This window comes from Budorcas taxicolor, chromosome 22 (genome assembly GCF_023091745.1).
Source record: "Budorcas taxicolor isolate Tak-1 chromosome 22, Takin1.1, whole genome shotgun sequence".
NCBI classification, from domain to species: Eukaryota; Metazoa; Chordata; class Mammalia; order Artiodactyla; family Bovidae; genus Budorcas; species Budorcas taxicolor.
The window spans coordinates 61,736,413-61,756,405 of record NC_068931.1 but is presented as its reverse complement, the minus strand read 5'-3'; the positions used below and the strand labels follow the sequence as shown (position 1 = coordinate 61,756,405).

The 19,993-nt window shown below is 46.9% G+C and overlaps 1 protein-coding gene across 1 annotated transcript in view; it reads right to left on the bottom strand.

Moving 5' to 3' along the window:
• Positions 1 to 19,993, bottom strand: part of PHLPP1 (PH domain and leucine rich repeat protein phosphatase 1) — a 280,055-nt gene that overhangs the window by 4,693 nt on the left and 255,369 nt on the right. Inside the window, exons 13-15 of the mRNA XM_052660391.1 lie at positions 15,802 to 15,932; positions 12,529 to 12,633; positions 3,605 to 3,799 (exon numbers count right to left, since the gene is read on the bottom strand). Of these exons, the coding sequence (XP_052516351.1) occupies positions 3,605 to 3,799; positions 12,529 to 12,633; positions 15,802 to 15,932 (431 nt within the window). The remainder of the gene's footprint in view (positions 1 to 3,604; positions 3,800 to 12,528; positions 12,634 to 15,801; positions 15,933 to 19,993) is intronic.

Sequence of the window (19,993 nt, the reverse complement as noted above, 5' to 3'; positions counted from 1 at the left end):
TGTTTACAGGAAAGACCGTCTGAGCACGAGCTCCAAAGTGCTCCTGCTCACCATTAGTCCCTCATGCACTGAATACACAAGGCACCTGCAAGTGTTGGCAATCAAAAGGTGCTCAGACCTCCAGTGGCAAGGCCCGAGGCTGGCGGAGCCTCCAGACTGACCTGGGCACAAGAGGAGCAGGAAGGTCCAGACGGACAGACCCTGCTGTTCACAAGGGCAGACCCTGAAGGTCAGGCCAGGGGCACCATAGACGGGAGCAAGGGCGGCCAGATTGCGGCATCAGACGTCGGCAGAGAGGACACAGGCTTGTTGCAAGGACCGCGTGCATCGCACACGCCCCATACCCTGCTGACCCACAGGGAAAACGAGGCGGGAAGCGACGCGGCGGGGGTCTCTGGACCCCAGCTTGGGCACGTCTAGGCCATCGGCTCCAGGCTCCACCAGGGCAGCACGGCTTCCCTGGTGTCAGAGGCCGTGGCTCCTCCAGCCAAGCCAGACTCGGGCTGCATCTGGGAGAAGTGCAGCCAGTGACCAGGGCTTGAGAGTCTCAAGTTCTTAACGCTGACCCAGTGCTTGGGGTCTGTAAAAAGCAGGCCTGTTTGGGCTGTGTGAAGGGTGTGTGTGTGTGGTGTGTGTGTATAATATGTGTTTGCTTTTTTCTGAAATAAGATGGTGGTCAAAGCAGAAGAGGAGACAGATGTAGAGACAGACGTCCCTGTCTTCTGCCTCTCGGCATTAAGGCATTTAGAGTAATGACTGGTATGTATTAAGGGCTCAGTAAATATTAGCTGCTATCAGCATTGATTATTAACTGCACACGCCCACCGAGGTGAGCTGTGGTGAAGAACCTCACTGGGCCGCGCCTACTGAGCTCTTCAGGAGTCCTCGTGCCTGGGGGAGCTGTCAAGGCTTCTCTGGGGCAGCATTCCTCAGCGGACACTTTTTGTAGCCCTGCTGCAAAGATATTTCCCCTGGCAGATTATCAAGGGAGAGAGAAAGAAGAGAAGCAGAAAAGATCGTCACTGTTCCTGTGGCCTTGAAGCAGTCTCTGCGTCCTGGTCCCACAGGGTCAAGTGTCTGCAGTAAGTACAACACCAACAGGCACGTCCTTCACAACCTACAAAGCCTTTAAAGTGACAAAGAGCAAGCAACGCTTTGAACGTGGGAATGCTTATGACATTCAGCCCTCAGAGTTAGAAACAACATTCTACAACTTCCACGGTGACCAGAATCTCTAGGGAAAAGCCTATGATTCTTCTCGTAACAGTGTCTTGAACAGGGCTTCCCAGGTGGCTCAGTGGTAAAGAACCTGCCTGCCAGTGCAGAAGATGCAAGAGACGTGGGTTTGATCCCTGGGTTGGGAAGATCCCCTGGAAAAGGAAATGGTAACCCACTTCAGTCTTTTTGCTGGAACATCCTATGGACAGAGGAGCCTGGTGGGCTGTGCAGTCCATGGAGCTGCAAAGAGTTGGACACAACTGAGCAGATGCATGCGCACAAACACACACACAAACACAGACACACACAGACACACACACAGATATAGATACACAGACACACACACAGACACACACACAAACACAGACACACATACAGACACACACAGACACACACACACAGAGACACACAGAAACAGACACACGCACACACAGACACAGACACACAGACACACAGACACACACAAAGAAACACACACAGACACACAGACACAGACACACACAGACACACACATAGATATAGATACACACACAGACACACACACACACAGATACACAGACACACACAAACACACACAGACACACACACGCACACACAGACACACATACAGACACACACACACACGCACACACAGACACAAACACACACACACAAAGAAACACACAGACACACAGACACAGACACACACAGACACACACATAGATATACACACACAGACACACACAGATACACACACAAACACACACACAGACACACACAAACGCACACACAGACACAGAAACACACAGAGACACACACAAACACACAGACACACAGAAACAGACACACACACACACAAACACACAGACACACACGGAAACACACACAGACACACAGAAACACACAGACACACAGAAACACACACAGACACAAACACACACACAGACACAGACACACACAGACACACACACAGACACAGATACATACAGACACACACACAAACACAGACACACAGATACACAGAGACACACACAGACATACAGACACACACACAGACATAAATATACACACAGACACACAAACACACAGACACACACACACACACATACAGACACACACACACAGACACACACACACAGACACACACAGAAACAGACACACGCACACACAGACACAAACATAGACACACAGACACACACAAAGAAACACACAGACACACAGACACAGACACAGACACACACATAGATATAGATACACACACAGACACACACACAGATACACAGACACACACAGAGACACACACACAGACACACACAAACACACAGACACACACACAAACACACAGACACACAGACACACACACACAGACACGCACACAGACACAAACACACACACACACACACACACAAAGAAACACACAGACACACAGACACAGACACACACAGACACACACATAGATATAGATACACACACAGACACACACACAGATACACACACACACACAGACACACACAAACGCACACACAGACACAGAAACACACAGACACACACACAAACACACAGACACACAGAAACAGACACACACACAAACACACAGACACACACGGAAACACACACAGACACACAGAAACACACAGACACACACACAGACACACAGAAACACACACAGACACACACACACAAACACAGACACAGACACAGACACAGACACAGATACAGACACACACACAAACACAGACACACAGATACACAGAGACACACACACAGACATACAGACACACACACAGACATAAATATACACAGATACACACAAACACACACACAAACAGACACACGCACACAAACACAGACACAGACACACACAGACACAGATACACAGAGACACACACACAGACATACAGACACACACACACAGACACAAATATACACAGACACAAACACACACAGACACACACAAACACACAGACACACCTACAGACACACACACACACAGACACACAGAAACAGACACACGCACACACAGACACAAACACACAGACACACACGAAGAAACACACAGACAGACACACAGACACACAGACAGACACAGACACAGACACACACAGACACACACACAGATATAGATACACACACAGACACACAGGTACACACACAAACACACAGACACAGAGAAACAGACACACACACACAGACACACAGACACAGAAACACACACACACACAGACACACACACACACATAGACACACACACGGAAACACAGACACACACACAGACACACAGAAACACACAGACACACACACAGACACACACACACACACACAACATGGGCAGAATGACTTCACCCCTGGCCTTTGACAGTGTGACCGGGAGCAGGGACGAGGCCCGCCGCCGGGCCGGAAGCGCTACCTCTGCATGACGAGGAACGTGTTCACCATGCACTCCTCCCCGCTCCTCGACTTCTGCAGCTCCTCTGCCAGGATGTCGCTCATGGTGCACTGCAGCAGGTTGGGCACCTCCACGTTGCGGTCCCCGTCAAACACACCGTACAGGGCCTCCCGGTTGTCGCGGAAGTTATTCACCGACAGGGCTGCCACACACAACCTGCAAGGCAAAACGCCCTGTGCAGAGCCAGCTCATCTTTTCCTCTCCACGCCCAACCCAACTGTGGTTCCTCTCCCATCTGCTTAGTCCAGTCTTGTCTCCTCCTTCGTGACTCTGAGTAGATTAAGAACAGGTAATACTTTGGCTACTTGATATGAAGAGCCAACTGATTAGAAAAGACCCTGATGCTGGGAAAGATTGCAGGCAGATGGAGAAGCAGGTGTCAGAGGATGAGATGGTTAGATAGCATCACCAACTCAATGGGCAGGAATCTGAGCAAACTCTGGAAAATGAAGAGGAGGAGCCTGGTGTGCTGCAGTCCATGATGCGGCAAAGAGCTGGGCCTGACTTGGTGACTGAACGACAAAGCAGAACTACCCTGGCTCATTTACACCAACTAACTTCTGTGAGTGAAGAAAAATGGTGAGCACATATTATGCTCCATGGCTTTCCCCCACTCTCTTCTTCTGAGGATTTCATTTTTAAATAGCACTGAAAGACTGTAAGAGGCATGGGGAATGACACCAGATAATGCATGCGTATGTCCACATTCTTTCACAAAACATTAAGGAAAACTTCCACAAGGAGCAAAAACAGTCACAACTGAAACACTGGGCAAGTAAAGGAAACGTGTACGCTGGCGGGAAACGAGCTGCACAGGTGCTCCGGAGACCTGCAGTCTCTCCGCTCAGACTGCTTCCATGGAGGGCACCTGTGTCCCATACACTCTCTAAAACGGACAAACGCCTGGGGGAGAAACAAAAAGCCAGGCCATTAATAAGTGGGGAGATGACTTCAGGCAGCCTAACACACAAGGAACTGGAGTCTTCAGAAAAGAAGAGAGACAGGCAGAAAAATGTTTTGAAGAATTAATAAAGATATTTCAAATCTGATGAAAATGACAAACTTACAGATACAAGAAGCTCAATGAACAGCAAGCAAAAGCAAGTAGAAAAAGCTTAACTGAGGCAAATCAAAATCAAATTGCTGAAAAGCAGGGATAAAGGCAGGGGTGGGGGAAGTCTAAGAGCCACTTCCTTAGTTCCCAGAAATCTCAGGGCCGTGAGGGGCGGTGGCCCAGAGGAGCAACCCCATGTCCAAGGAGCGGTGGCTGCGCAGGCGCAGGAGGGCCGAGAGGAGCCACTCCACATTCAAGGTCAGGAGGGGCGGCGGTGAGGAGATACCCCTCGTCCAAGGTAAGGAGCAGCAGCTGCGCTTTGCTGGAGCAGCCGTGAAGAGATACCCCATGTCCAAGGTAAGAGAAACCCAAGTAAGACGGTAGGTGTTGCGAGAAGGCACCAGAGGGTAGACACGCTGAAACCATACTCACAGAAATTTAGTCAATCTAATCACACGGAACACAGCCTTGTCTAACCCAATGAAACTAAGCCATGCCCTGTGGGGCCAGCCAAGACGGACGGGCATGGTGGAGAGGTCTGACACAATGTGGTCCACTGGAGAAGGGAATGGCAAACCACTTCAGTATTCTTGCCTTGAGAACGCCATGAACAATATGAAAAGGCAAAATGATAGGACACTGAAAGAGGAACTCCCCAGGTCGGTAGGTGCCCAATATGCTACTGGAGATCAGTGGAGAAATAACTCCAGAAAGAATGAGGAGATGGAGCCAAAGCAAAAACCACACCCAGTTGTGGATGTGACTGGTGATAGAAGCAAGATCCGATGCTGTAAAGAGCAATATTGCATAGGAACCTGGAATGTCAGGTCCATGAGTCAAGGAAAATTGGAAGTGATCAAATAGGAGATGGCAAGAATGAACGTTGACATTCTAGGAATCAGCGAACTAAAATGGACTGGAATGGGTGAATTTTACTCAGATCACCATTATATCTACTACTGCGGGCAGGAATCCCTAAGAAATAGAGTAGCCATCATGGTCAATAAAAGAGTCCAAAATGCAGTACTTGGATGCAATCTCAGAAATGACAGAATGATCTCTGTTTGTTTCCAAGGCAAACCATTCAATATCACAGTTATCCAAGTCCATGCCCCAACCAGTAATGCTGAAGAAGCTGAACGGTTGTATAAAGACCTACAAGACCTTTTAGAACTAACACCCCCAAAAGATGTCCTTTTCATTATAGGGGACTGGAATGCAAAAGTAGGAAGTCAAGAAACACCTGGAGTAACAGGAAAATTTGGCCTTGGAATGCAGAATGAAGCAGGGCAAAGACTAATAGAGTTTTGCCAAGAGAACGCACTGCTCATAGCAAACACCCTCTTCCAACAACACAACAGAAGACTCTACACATGGACATCACCAGATGGTCAACACCAAAATCAGATTGATTATATTCTTTGCAGCCAAAGATGGAGAAGCTCTATACAGTCAACAAAAACAAGACCAGGAGCTGACTGTGGCTCAGATCATGAACTCCTTATTGCCAAATTCAGACTCAAATTAAAGAAAGCAGGGAAAACCACTAGACCATTCAGGTATGACCTCAATCAAATCCCTTATGATTATACAGTGGAAGTGAGAAATAGATTTAAGGGCCTAGATCTGATAGATAAGAGTGCCTGACGAACTATGGAATGAGGTTCATGACATTGTACAGGAGACAGGGATGAAGACCATCCCCATGAAAAGAAATGCAAAAAAGCAAAATGGCTGTCTGGGGAGGCCTTACAAATAGCTGTGAAAAGGAGAGAAGCGAAAAGCAAAGGAGAAAAGGAAAGATATAAGCATCTGAATGCAGAGTTCCAAAGAATAGCAAGAAGAGCTAAGAAAGCCTTCCTCAGTAATCAATGCAAAGAAATAGAGGAAAACAACAGAATGGGAAAGACTAGAGATCTCTTCAAGAAAATTAGAGATACCAAGGGAACATTTCATGCAAAGATGGGCTCAATAAAGGACAGAAATGGTATGGACCTAACAGAAGCAGAAGATATTAAGAAGAGGTGGCAAGAATACATGGAAGAACTGTACAAAAAAGATCTTCACGACCCAGATAATCATGATGGTGTGATCACTCACCTAGAGCCAGACATCCTGGAATGTGAAGTGGGCCTTAGAAAGCATCACTACAAACAAAGCTAGTGGAGGTGATGGAATTCTAGTTGAGCTGTTTCAAATCCTGAAAGATGACGCTGTGAAAGTGCTGCACTCAATATGCCAGCAAATTTGGAAAACTCAGCAGTGGCCACAGGACTGGAAAAGGTCAGTTTTCATTGAAATCCCAAAGAAAGGCAATGCCAAAGAATGCTCAAACTACCACACAATTGCACTCATCTCACATGCTAGTAAAGTAATGCTCAAAATTCTCCAAGCCAGGCTTCAGTAATATGTGAACCGTGAACTCCCTGGTGTTCAAGCTGGTTTTAGAAAAGGCAGAGGAACCAGAGATCAAATTGCCAACATCCGCTGGATCATGGAAAAAGCAAGAGAGTTCCAGAAAAACATCTATTTCTGCTTTATTGACTGTGCCAAAGCCTTTGACTCTGTGGATCACAATCAACTGTGGAAAATTCTGAAAGAGATGGGAATACCAGAGCACCTAACCTGCCTCTTGAGAAATCTGTATGCAGGTCAGGAAGCAACAGTTAGAACTGGACATGGAACAACAGACTGGTTCCAAATAGGAAAAGGAGTATGTCAAGGCTGTATAATGTCACCCTGCTTATTTAGCTTACATGTAGAGTACATCATGAGAAATGCTGGGCTGGAGGAAGCACAAGCTGGAATATAGCTTGCCGGGAGAAATATCAATAACCTCAGATATGCAGATGACACCACCCTTATGGCAGAAAGTGAAGAGGAGCTAAAAAGCCTCTTGATGAAAGTGAAAGAGGAGAGTGAAAAAGTTGGCTTAAAGCTCAACATTCAGAAAATGAAGATCAGGGCATCTGGTCCCATCACTTCATGGGAAATAGATGGGCAAACAGTGGAAACAGTGGCTGACTTCATTTTTCTGGGCTCCAAAATCACTGCAGATGGTGATTGCAGCCATGAAATTAAAAAGATGCTTACTCCTTGGAAGGAAAGTTATGACCAACCTAGATAGCATATTCAAAAGCAGAGACATTACTTTGCCAACAAAGGTCCATCTAGTCAAGGCTATGGTTTTTCCTGTGGTCATGTATGGATGTGAGAGTTGACTGTGAAGAAAGCTGAGCTCTGAAGAATTGATGCTTTTGAACTGTGGTGTTGGAGGAGACTGCTGAGAGTCCCTTGGACTGCAAGGAGATCCAACCAGTCCATTCTGAAGGAGATCAACCCGGGGATTTCTTTGGAAGGAATGATGCTAAAGCTGAAACTCCAGTACTTTGGCCACCTCATGCGAAGAGTTGACTCATTGGAAAAGACTCTGATGTTGGGACAGATTAGGGGCAGGAGAAGGGGACGACAGAGGATGAGATGGCTGGATGGCATCACTGACTTGATGGACGTGAGTCTGAGTGAACTCCGGGAGTTGGTGATGGACAGGGAGGCCTGGCATGCTGCAAGCGATAGGGTTGCAAAGAGTCAGACACGACTGAGCGACTGAACTGAACTGGGGGGCAGAGGGAAAGCGTATCCTGCAAGGGAACCAAGGAGCAGAGATAGCAGGGCTCTCGTCCAAAACAAGGCCAAAGACGGAGCAGCAGCGTCTTCAAGACTGACACGGAGATTGTCACCCTTGCTTCCTAAACCAGTGAGAACAGCTTCCGAAGGTGAAGGTGCAAAATGGACATTTTCAGATGCACATACAAAAGACGGCACTGCAAGAAATTGGAAATACGTGGAGCAGAAGAGAATGGCCCGCCAGATGGAGATCTGGTTCCACACAAACGAAGGAAGCACATCGGAAATGACCCACAGGCGAGTACAGAGAAACGCTTCCTTTTTCTTATTTTAAATATCACATTAGGACGGTGCTTCTCGGGACTTCCCTGGCAGTCCATGGTTAAGACTTGACGCCTCCACTACTGGGGGCACAGGCTTGACCCCTCATGGGGGAAGCAGGATCCCACACGCTGCACAGTGCAGCCGAAAAACAAAAGAAACAGTGGTTCAACAGGGGACCTTCTGCCCCCAGAGTTGTCTTTGCTGATAATGACTGGGATGGGGGTGATATTGGCATCCCGGGGGTAGCGGCTGAGGTGCTGCTAAATATTCTGCAGTGCACAGGACACCCCATCCCTCCCCTGCTCTCCAACAACAATAATTATCTGGCTCAAAATGCCGACAGTACTGAGGTGGAGAAATACTTTGGGAAATAACTGTTTAAAGTAACAACTATAATAACGTGTCCTGGGGTTGGTAACGGAAGCAGAGGCAGACCGTGACGGCGATGGCACAGAGACGAGGAGGGGGGAGCAAGCACACAGCGTAAGCCTCTCACCCCGCATGTGAGAGGGTGGGCTGCAATGAACAAGGGCAAGGTTCACTGCAGACCCGAAGCAAGCCACACACACACAGAGTGGAACCAGTGAGCGCAAACCCAAGAGATAACAAGGAATAGGAAATGACCCAAAGGAACGAAGGAAAGGAGAATCAAGAACAGATGAGGCAACAGAAGACAGATGTTATTGAACTGGCAGGTGTAAACCTAAGCACATCAGCATTTCATTAAGTGTAAAAATGGTCTAGGCACTACCCAAAAAGGTTCAGATTATATTAAAAAGCAAGACTTAACCATATGCTGCTAATAAGAAATATACTTTAAACATAAAGAGACAAATAGGTTAAAAGCAAAAAAGATTCGAAATGATATACAGTGGCCCCCTAAACAACACAGGTTTAAACTGCATGGGTCCCTTATATGTTAACTTTTTTTTCCCTCTAATACTACTATAGTCCTATACAATCTCTGCAAATGTGGAACCTTGGATGGAAAGGGCTAACTGTAAAGTGATGCATGGATTTCTGATGGTTGGTTGGTGCCTCATATTCCGATGTAGTTGAAGGGTCAACTATACTATGCTACAGTAAACAAAAGGAAGCCAGAGCAGCTACATTAATATCAGACCAAATATATTTCAGCATGAAGAATATTACAGAAATAGTTACTTTATAATGATTAAAGGGTCAGTTCACCACAAAACTAACATGCTAAATGTTTCTGCACTTAATAACAGAGCTCTGAAGTACATGAAGCAAAAACTGAGAGAACCACAAGGAGAAACAGACAAGCTGTAATGAACAGGGTCCACCTTGGCCTTGTAATCTTGACCTTGACCCAGATAATCACAGTCTCTCAGGCGCTGACAGAAAGGCAGACAGGAAATCAGTGAGCACAGTCAAGACTTGAAAAACATTTTCAACAAACCCGATCTAAACGACAGCCTACCCGATCTAAACGACAGCCTACCTGATTTTTTCCAAATGCACACAAAATATATACCACAATAAACCACGTTTTGGGCCAGAAAATGCCTTAATAATTTTAAAAGATTCAAGTGATTCAAAGTATGTTCTCCAACCACACTGGGAAAATTGGTTAGGAGGAAATTTATAGCTCTAAATGCTTAGACTATTAATACCCTAAGCTCAAATCAGTGACCCAAAATTATTCCTTAAGAAGCTAGAAATTTACAAGCACAATAAATCCAAACAAGCAGAAAATAATAAAACTAAGAGCGGAAGTCAATGAAATAGAAAACAGAAAGATAACAACAAAAAAATTCAATGAAACCAAAAGCTGGTTCTTTGAGAATATCGATAAAACAGAGACCTGAAGCCGATCTGATCAGGATAGAAAGAGAAACGGCAAATGAGACAGGAGGGAGAGGGGAGGCGTCACTACAGACCCTACAGACAGGAGGGAGAGGGGGAGGCGTTATTACAGACCCTACAGAGAGGAAGGAGAGGGGAGGCGTTACTATACACCCTACAGACGGGAAGAGGAGGACAATGGTACATTATGGCCAATAAATTTGAAAACTAGATGAAAATGGACAAATTCTTTGACAGACATAAATTACTAAAGTTCATTCAAGAAGAAAGAGATAATCCTATATTAAAGAAATCATACATTTAGTTATAAACCAAAGAAAACTCCAGGCCCAGGTGGAATTCATTGGCAAATACTAGCAAAAATTTAGGAAGAAATAATATCAAGGCTATAGAAACTCTTCCAGAAGACTGTGGAATCCTGAAGACAAAATACTCCTCTCAACTCAGTTTATGAGGTGAGGCCAGCATCACCCTGATATCAAAATCAGACACCACAAGAAAAAAATTACTGTGAATACAGACGTAATCAACAAATTAGCAGAAGAGTGAGCCCAGCAGAATATAAAAAAGGTAATACCTCACGACCACACTGAAACTCATCCTGAAAAGGCACGGTGGATTCAACATTCTAAAATCGATACAATTGATTATCTCAACAGACCAAGACAGGGAAAAATACGATCGCCTCAACTGATGCAGAAAAAGCCTATAACAGAAAATCTGATGCACGTGAGAAAAACTCTTAGCAAACTAGGCATAGAAGGGACCTCTCCTAATGTGGTAAAGGAAGCCTACACCTTCTCTAATATTCCATATCACACTCTCAGGAAAAGAGGAAAGGATTGCCGAGTCAGACCCAGCATGAGCTCCGTTCTGCTTTCTGACCCACGGAAAAGCGGCCAGCATGGCAGCCACAGTTCTGCCTTTTCCTTCCCAGGAAGGAAAGCGCGCCAGCAGTGCTCAGCCCCGGAGGCCCCTTGGAGTCCCCTGGGGAGGCTCTAACGCACTCTGGTCTAATGGTCCTCGGTTGGAGAATGTTCTTCAATGCTCCGCACCTGCCTGGCTCCAATGAGCACCGAGGGCTGAAGGCCGCTAGCTCTCCTGAGGTCGTCCTGCACTTTCTGTCCCCCTCCGGCCTGCTCGCTCTGAATGCTGGGTGTTCCTGTGCCTTAGCTAACCAAATGACAGCTATTCTAATTTACAGGCTCCTTGGCCTCTCTGCCACTGCTGAGCAGTGTCTCAGTCGCATCTGACTCTCTGCGACCCCGTGGACTGTAGCCCGCCAGGCTCCTCTGTCCATGGGACTCCCCAGGCAAGAATGCTGGAGGGGGCTGCCATGCCCTCCTCCAGGGGATCTTCCCCACCCAGGGGTCAACCTATGTCTCCTGCATTGCAGGCGGATTCTTCACCTGCACTGATGATCAGCACCCCTTTATAAAAAGCAAGCCTGCAGAGCAGGATTACGATTCTCAAGAAACCAACATCTGCATGTGAGACAGGGAAGGTTGGTGAAAAGAGGGAAGAGAAAGGAACTTAGATGGACAGGACCTGGTGGCAAGACAAACAGCTGACACTACAGAGAGTGGACATTACACTCCTGGCGAGCTGACTGAGACTGTAAAAGGCAGCCCCACAGAAGCGCTGCCAGCACCTTTAGGGGCCGCGGATACGGACACTCAAGGCTGCTTCTGCTGCTTCAATGCTGTCCCTGTTTTGCTCGAGAAACAGGCTTCAGAGAAGGATAAAGGCGCTTTTCAAAAGAGCGGGGATGCGCTTCAATACTCATGCATTCTCCAAACACAGGAGTCTACAGAGACATCATGTGTCAGTTACACTGTCTCCTAGCAGCCTCTCTCACAAAGAGGGTGGTTGTGTGCCAAGCGGGGCTGAGCTAATGTTCCCGCCTAAGTCACGTGGTGGCCTCCCTCTGGGGAAGCATGCTGGAATACAGGTGGCATGGGGAAGTGTGTGCCAGCGATGGGCTTCTCTCTGCCCTGCTACAGCGGGGAGGCGGGCGGGCAGCAGTTCTCATTCCAAAGTTTCAACTTACTTGTTTTTCACCCCTGAAGCTTCGGTGTAGCCGTGGCTCCACACGGCTGGAGCTCCAGAAGCATCTCCTGCCGAAGGCTGATCAATCTTGAAACAGCGGATATTACTGATCAGAGAAACGGAGGGACCGGGAATCATTAAAACAGAACAGGTGCTCATTGCTACCTTTACCTGAGAAACGAGACGCACCTAAGCACTCTGTACTTACCACTTCTCACTGTGTTTGATGGGTTTGAAACGTTTATCAGCAGCGAGAACTAGCTACTCATCGCAATGAAACCCAAGGGGCACACACAGAGCACAGAGACCAGTTTCTCAGCATCCGTGGCGGGCACTGAGCCTCCACACTCACCGCCCGGGGCGGCTGCACTCCACCAGGATGAAAGGCTCTCAGCCTTGGCATGAGAACACGAACTACTGAAGATAGGTGTGTTCTCACAACATGAAGCCCAGATGTGAAAAGAACAAAACCTGAGCTACAACCATACTGTGCTTGGGCGATGTGAGAGAGTTCTGCAGCATTCATCCTCAAATCCAATACTTGCTCACATCACCCCCTTTAAATATTTACAAAACATTACTGGGGACTTGCCGCTCCCTGATGCTTCCAATTCTTTCCTCACGTGCACAGCCAACTGCGCTGAGACCAATATCATAAAATAAAAGAGGATAATTCAGTAAATTTCATGTTAGCTACATATATATAAACGGGGAGACAAGTTCTCACCTCACCTTGGCTGTGGTATGCTGTAATTGGTCCAACAGGACCCCAAACAGAAGTATTAAAAGAGTAAACCCTTAAACACAATTCATTAAAAACCAGCCTACGAGAAAGGATTCAATGCCCAGGAACACGAAGTCATATAGATATGTAGCAGGTTCTTAAAAGGCTGCCTACCACACGGTGAGATAAATCCCCATCTGTAAACTGCCACTAGTTTTTTCCCCCGTTAGTTAAGAGAAAGGGCATATAACCTCAACACCTAAACACTTCTGTCCTGAGACCAGGAATTTAAATTATCTGTTGGCATTCATTCACTCCAAAATATAATAAGCACTGAATACCTTTCCTGAAGCAGTCAACTCAGAAGAAAATCAATATCTTAATAATATTAACTTTGATTCTAGAAATATTTAGTGGCAATTTCTTTGAAATTTTAAACTATTTCATTAAACAGAAGTTTCTACTCTTAATTACCAGAAAGCATTCACTTTTTCCTTTATCCTAAAAAGCTGAGAAACATAAATATCACAGATGGTGCCAATGGAAAGTTCAGAAATAAAACACCTCATTTTACATCAGTGGGATATATCCTCTTTTCAAACACATCAATAAAAGGGGTATTTAAAAAAGACCTGCTCTTGTTTGCTCTCCTTGTGACCTGGTACCAGATTTGATCCATGTACCACGGTAAGCAATGCGCTGGCTTTCCTAAGGCGTATCGCACAGCCTCTCACTGCAGTTTCTACTTACGTTTCTGAACTCTAGAGAAAAATGGAAGGTTCCTTTCTAAAGACATTTATACTTAAAACAAACAAACAAACAGAACAGAGAGCCTTTAAACAATTCCATTTCCTAGCCTGATTATTAAAGAAAAGAATAACCCTGTTCCCCCGACCCCAGTCCCTTCTGGTGAGGCAGCATTCATCCTCCTGAACAGCATGACCAGCGGCTTCTGAAGTGAGTGGGGCGCAGACTCGTGTGCATCCTGAGGGGAGGCTGAGGGGGTCTGGGAGCTGGAGCTTAACCCCGCGGAGCAGTCACTACACGGACCGACGCTGCCTTGTGGAGAACAGACCGGCCAGCCCTCGACAGAGGGTCTAAGTTACATGTCAGGTGTGGGACCTCTACCAAGTGATGAAGGGGCCACAACCGTCTAGACACTGAACAGAGGGTGGTGCTTCTACCTGAAGAGTGAGTGCCATGATGCCACTGTCTGTCACTAACTGTTTTAAGTCCGGAGCCAGAGGGCTTCACAGAGGGCGCTCTGGGCACTCTAGTAACGTGCACTCTGCGGTAGAGAACTTAACGGGCCCTGTCCTAGGCCTGTATAATAGTGGGGTCATTCCATCATCTATATGGTTCTGCATTTTTTTCTAATTATATCATGAAAATCTCCCTGTTTGATTTTATATTCATCCTAAGTGTAATCAGAAGCATCTTGATGACTATCCCTATGCCTAAAATGAACAAATTTCTGATTATCTTTTAGAATAAAATTTTTACCACAGAAAACCTTGATTTAGGTATACGAATACTTTTTAAAGTCTGACACAGATAGCCAATGGCTTTTTTAAAAAGTTATATAAATGGACAATCCTCCATGAGCACCAATTTGAGGGGAAAAATGTTATCATTAAAATATTTTATTTACTATTTCCTTGATACACAATAAAGCTGCACGTTGATCTTTTCATGTAACTATCTGTACTTTATTAAACGTTAATGTCCTTTGCTTATTTTCTGCTTGAATGAGTACTTAGCATTACTGACTCATACATAACTATATATAACATAAATATCAAAACCAATCTATACATACTGACTTCTCTTGTGATTCCCCCACTCTCTTTTTTGGCCTTAAAAGTTCTTTTCTGGTTTGTGAATATATTTATATGATTTCTTCTTACTTTTAAAAATTATTTCATGTTATAGATTTAACTCTTTAATTTAGCTGGAGTTTATTTTGGTGTGCAATAGAAATTTGACTTTTATTTTTCTCCAAAGAGCTGCTTCCATTTATTAACAAATTTTTATACATTTTTAACACAAAACGACATTTGATATTTGTAAACACTAAAAGTTATCTGTATAAGGATGAAATATGTCTTGATAATCCGTATATTCTTAGTTCTGAAAAGTCCTTTAAACAGTGTGTAGACCACTCTCCTTTAAAGATGAAAACACTAAGGTCTGGACACCCTGAGGGGCCTGGGCCAAGGCTCTGTGTCCTGGTAGAACAGTGGAGAGGGCTGTAGGTCTCCTGTGTCTTTAAATCTCCCTTTCTACTTTGCTTTCATCCTTCTCATCTCCTTTTTGTCTGGACACTTTCTCAAAAACCTTCTGGGAGGACATATGAGTATCCAATTATCTGAAAAAACTTTCTGGCTGTCCGTCCATCTTGGTCAACTACAGACTCACAAATCCCTTCACTCCAAGTCTGAGCAGACAGACCACGTAAGTCAGACGCCTCCCATCCCATTTCCTGTCTGCACCGAGCAGCAAGCATCCGCCTCAGGGAACAGGGCGGGGCAGCGCCTCACAAGGACTTACTTCAGCAGCTCCAGGGTTCTGTGATCAAGGGCGAGCCGGGGGTTTCCAGTCAGGTCCAGCTCTTGCAGCTTCGGAGGCAGGTTTTCTGGTAATGTGACTTCACTTAGCTCGTTACAGCTCAGGTCTACACACTGAAGGAAAAGTGGAAACGAGAAAACACGGCCTGCAGAAGTGGCTCACGTGGCTCTAAGGCTCTGTTGCAGGAGAATCGCTCTGACGATTCACTGCACTATGAGAGCGCAACGCAGGAACTGTGTCTCACTGCGGCTCAGCCCTAAACATTTACAACAGACCAGGGCTTCCCTGGGCTCAGACGGTAAAGAGTCTGCCTGCAGTGCAGGAGACCTGGGTTCACTCTTTGGGTTGGGACAATCCCCTGGAGGAGGGCATGGCAACCCACTCCAGTATTCTCGCCTGGAGAATCCTATGCACAGAGGAGCCTGGCGGGCTACAGCCCCTGGGGTTTCAGAGTCGGACACGACTTAGTGACTACTGCACCACCACCCTTTGACATCTGAACACAGTGTTAGAATTCTGTATCTTTCTTTAGCCTTATTATTAATATGAAAATCATAGATGTAGGTACAACTTCATTACATCTCACTTACACTAGATCTCCACTCTCAAGAGCTCACTTGATCTAAATGTTAGTAGCAGGGACGTGGCCATCTCCTCCTGTTGGCTGTTTCCCCAATTACACATGATGGCTGCATGTCACCTGGACCTGGATGAAACTCTGATAATACTGCTTCATAGTGGGCTATTCTGGTAGCATGGTCTGTATACATCAGTACAGAGAAAAGAACACATTCCACAGTGTCAATACAAGCTCCTGGTGGTGATGAAACATGAGCTTAAGGACTGACAGGTGTGGGCAATGTAGAAGGCTAAACAGTTGACACACAAATTCGGAGGTCAGAGTATGTATTAAGGGGAAAGATTAAAGACATCGTGGAACATCACTGAATTTTATGAAATTGGTTAGCAACGTTTTTTAATGTTACCTCTAAAGATGTAAACTTTTACGATTCCATAGACATAAAATCGCTCCTTCTTTAAATTACGATTATAAACGAGTTCAGCGGGGTATCACTTATAAAGTTGGCCTTGAGGACGGCGGTGCAGATCCTAACAGCCGGGCTCGCGCACCAGCCCCACCCAGGCCCACCCGGCCACCAGTCCTGAGCTCCCTGCGGCCAGTCCCTCGCCGTCTACTTCCACCATCCTGTTCTGACCTCACGTCTGCCCTGAGGACGATGGCCGCTGCCCAGCTTTGCTTTCAGCCTCCCTTCCCCCTGAGCCGCTGCCCACGGTGCTGCCAGGGCGGCTTTCTGCCGTGGCTTGTTCTACCTCATTCCACTCCAGCCTCAGTCTTTCCTCCGCCCTGCCACCCTTCAACCTGTGCCCGAGGTCCTCAGCTGGTCAGCTGTGGCCTTCAGCCTGCCTTTCAGCACCTGCCTCCTCTCACGCACTGTCCAGCCGTCAGAGCGAACGCTCACGCCAACCTGTTCTCACCTGTCTGTGCCCTGGCACACCGTCCTCTGTGAAGGGAACTCTTCACGCTATCCTCGCTGCGTCTCCTCCCATGTCGGGTGCGTGTTTAGCACGCTGCACAAAGCAGAAGCTCACCGACGCTTTCACCACAAGGAGAAACAAACAGACGACTGCCCACCGCGGCGCAGACAATCACTTGCTGCCTGAGTAGCTTAATGGGTCTTAATGGATCTGCTAGGGTGGGAACTGCAATGTGCATGCTTAGGTCCAATTCAGTCTAGAGTAGGCGGCACTGCGAAGGAACTGGTGTGGTTTTAATGTGACTGCTTCTGCACGAGAAGGCAACTCACTCCATTAAGGGCAGACTGAGCAGAGAAGCACCCCCAATATAGTTGTGCACGCTGAAGGAGGTGTATTCCTAAAAATTACAGGATGTTGCTATCTGGTCCCAACCTCTGGTGTTAGCACAGATAGTGAGTGCTTTGCTTACAAGCACTATTTCCTGTTCTTTTAATAGTCTTTCACAAATGCTTGCTGACTGAATAAGCAAAAGAAGAACTTCAATTTGTAAAAGTGTTAATTGCTCAGTTGTGTCTGACTCTTTGCAATCCCATGGACTGCGGCCCACGAGGCTCCTCTGTCCATAGGATTCTCCAGGCAGGAATACTGGACTGGGTTGCCATTCCCTTCTCCATTAATTTGTAAAGATCCTTTAAGTTTATACACAGTATCTCTGATTTTTCTCAACTGAATTTTAGATTTAGGAAACCTTATTGGCAACATCTTGACAAAAATGACCATCACGGTAAAACTTTTTTCAAAAAAATCCTCAATCCACCAACTACTATTCCATTCCTGCAAATAGTAAATTCCCTTAAACACCAAAACTATTTCTAAAACCCAACTTTAATGAAATGCATCCCATATATAAGCTAAGCAATTCCTTTCCATCATTTCTTCTTGACACTGGTTATATGTGCCCTTGGGGAGACTCAGTGGTATATCACAGAGGACCAGGACACCTGGGGGCATCAGTGTTACTAAGAAGACGATGGAGCCTTCACTTTTATCTTGAAACTAAAAGAAATGGTAACAGTAGAACACAAAATTAGCATGTAATTTTAGATCAGAAAGGAGACGTCACAGAAGTTTACAGATGACTGCAGGTCCTATTCCAGACTTCCAGGCGTGTGATCTCACCTCTTCTCCCCGTGGACAGGAGACTGTCGAGACCCTGGCAGTGCCCACTCCCTGTCAAGCCCTCTGAGGAGACTGTCGAGACCTGGCAGTGCCCACTTCCCGCCAAGCTCTCTGAGGAGACTGTCAAGACCTGGCAGTGCCCACTTCCCGCCAAGCTCTCTGAGGAGACTGTCAAGACCTGGCAGTGCCCACTTCCCTCTGAGGAGACTGTCGAGCCCATGGCAGTGCCCACTCCCCGCCACGCTCTCTGAGGAGACTGTCGAGACCTGGCAGTGTCCACTTCCCTCTGTGGAGACTGTCGAGACCCTGGCAGTGTCCACTGCCCGCCACGCTCTCTGAGGAGACTGTCGAGACCCTGGCAGGGCCTACTACCAGCCAAGCTCTCTGAGGAGACTGTCGAGCCCATGGCAGTGCCCACTGCCCGCCAAGCTCTCTGAGGAGACTGTCAAGACCCTGGCAGTGCCCACTTCCCTCTGTGGAGACTGTCGAGCCCATGGCAGTGTCCACTGCCCGCCACGCTCTCTGAGGAGACTGTCGAGACCTGGCAGTGTCCACTGCCCGCCAAACCCTCTGAGGACGCACGGCCACAAGTGCTCCTCTCCCCGGGGTGCCTCTGAAGGGACGCGTTTTACACACGGGACTCTCAGAGGGCCAGCTGTCTACCTGCATGTACACACAGCCCGCTTCATAAGACGGAAGCAGTATTTGGCTGGAAAGGGCGTGGCTTTGTGCTTAAAAGACCTGCTGAAATAATTTTTCAAACTTGAGTTAAAAAAACAAGCCAACCTGTGTGAGTCAATGCTTTACCCCGACTCTGAGGGAGAGAGAGGGTGCCCACTTCCCGCTTTCCTCTGAGAGGAAACCAGGCCCAGGTCTCCTGTGGGCTGAGTCCAGGGAGGCAGAGAGAAAAGCAGCTTCTGCGGCCCTGTCCTGGGAGACACAAGCTTCTGTTCCAAACAGGGATGGGTGCCAGACTCCCCAAATCTTGGAAGAATCCTAAATGACGAATACCCAGACTCCAGGGCCAAAAAGACAACTGTTCCTGCTTCCTGGCTTCTGGATATTTCGGTTCCTGTGTGACCTGTTGAGTCTAGAAGGTCAGCTGCTGCTGCTGCCAAGTCGCTTCAGTCGTGTCCAACTCTGTGCGACCCCACAGATGGCACCAACCCAAATTGCCAGCGACCTGGTCCCTGGCATGTCTTTACTTCCCTTGCCCTCCTCTCTGAAGACTTTATGCCTCTTCTTTCATCCGCTGTGGCCTGCCGCTTCCCCATGTGCTTTGTGTTTCACGACTGAGCTGGTTCTCTCGCTCTCTTCCCACTTTAGAAACAACAAACATGGCTCGATTCCAAGGGAAATCCAACTTCCTGGATCCACTGTCCTCAAGACTGCGGTGTATTAAACATGCTTCGTACTCCATTTCCCAGTGAAAACCACAGTCCTAGAGATGACGTCACTCAGCGTATCCAAATGGGTTATTACTTCACAGCACAAACAT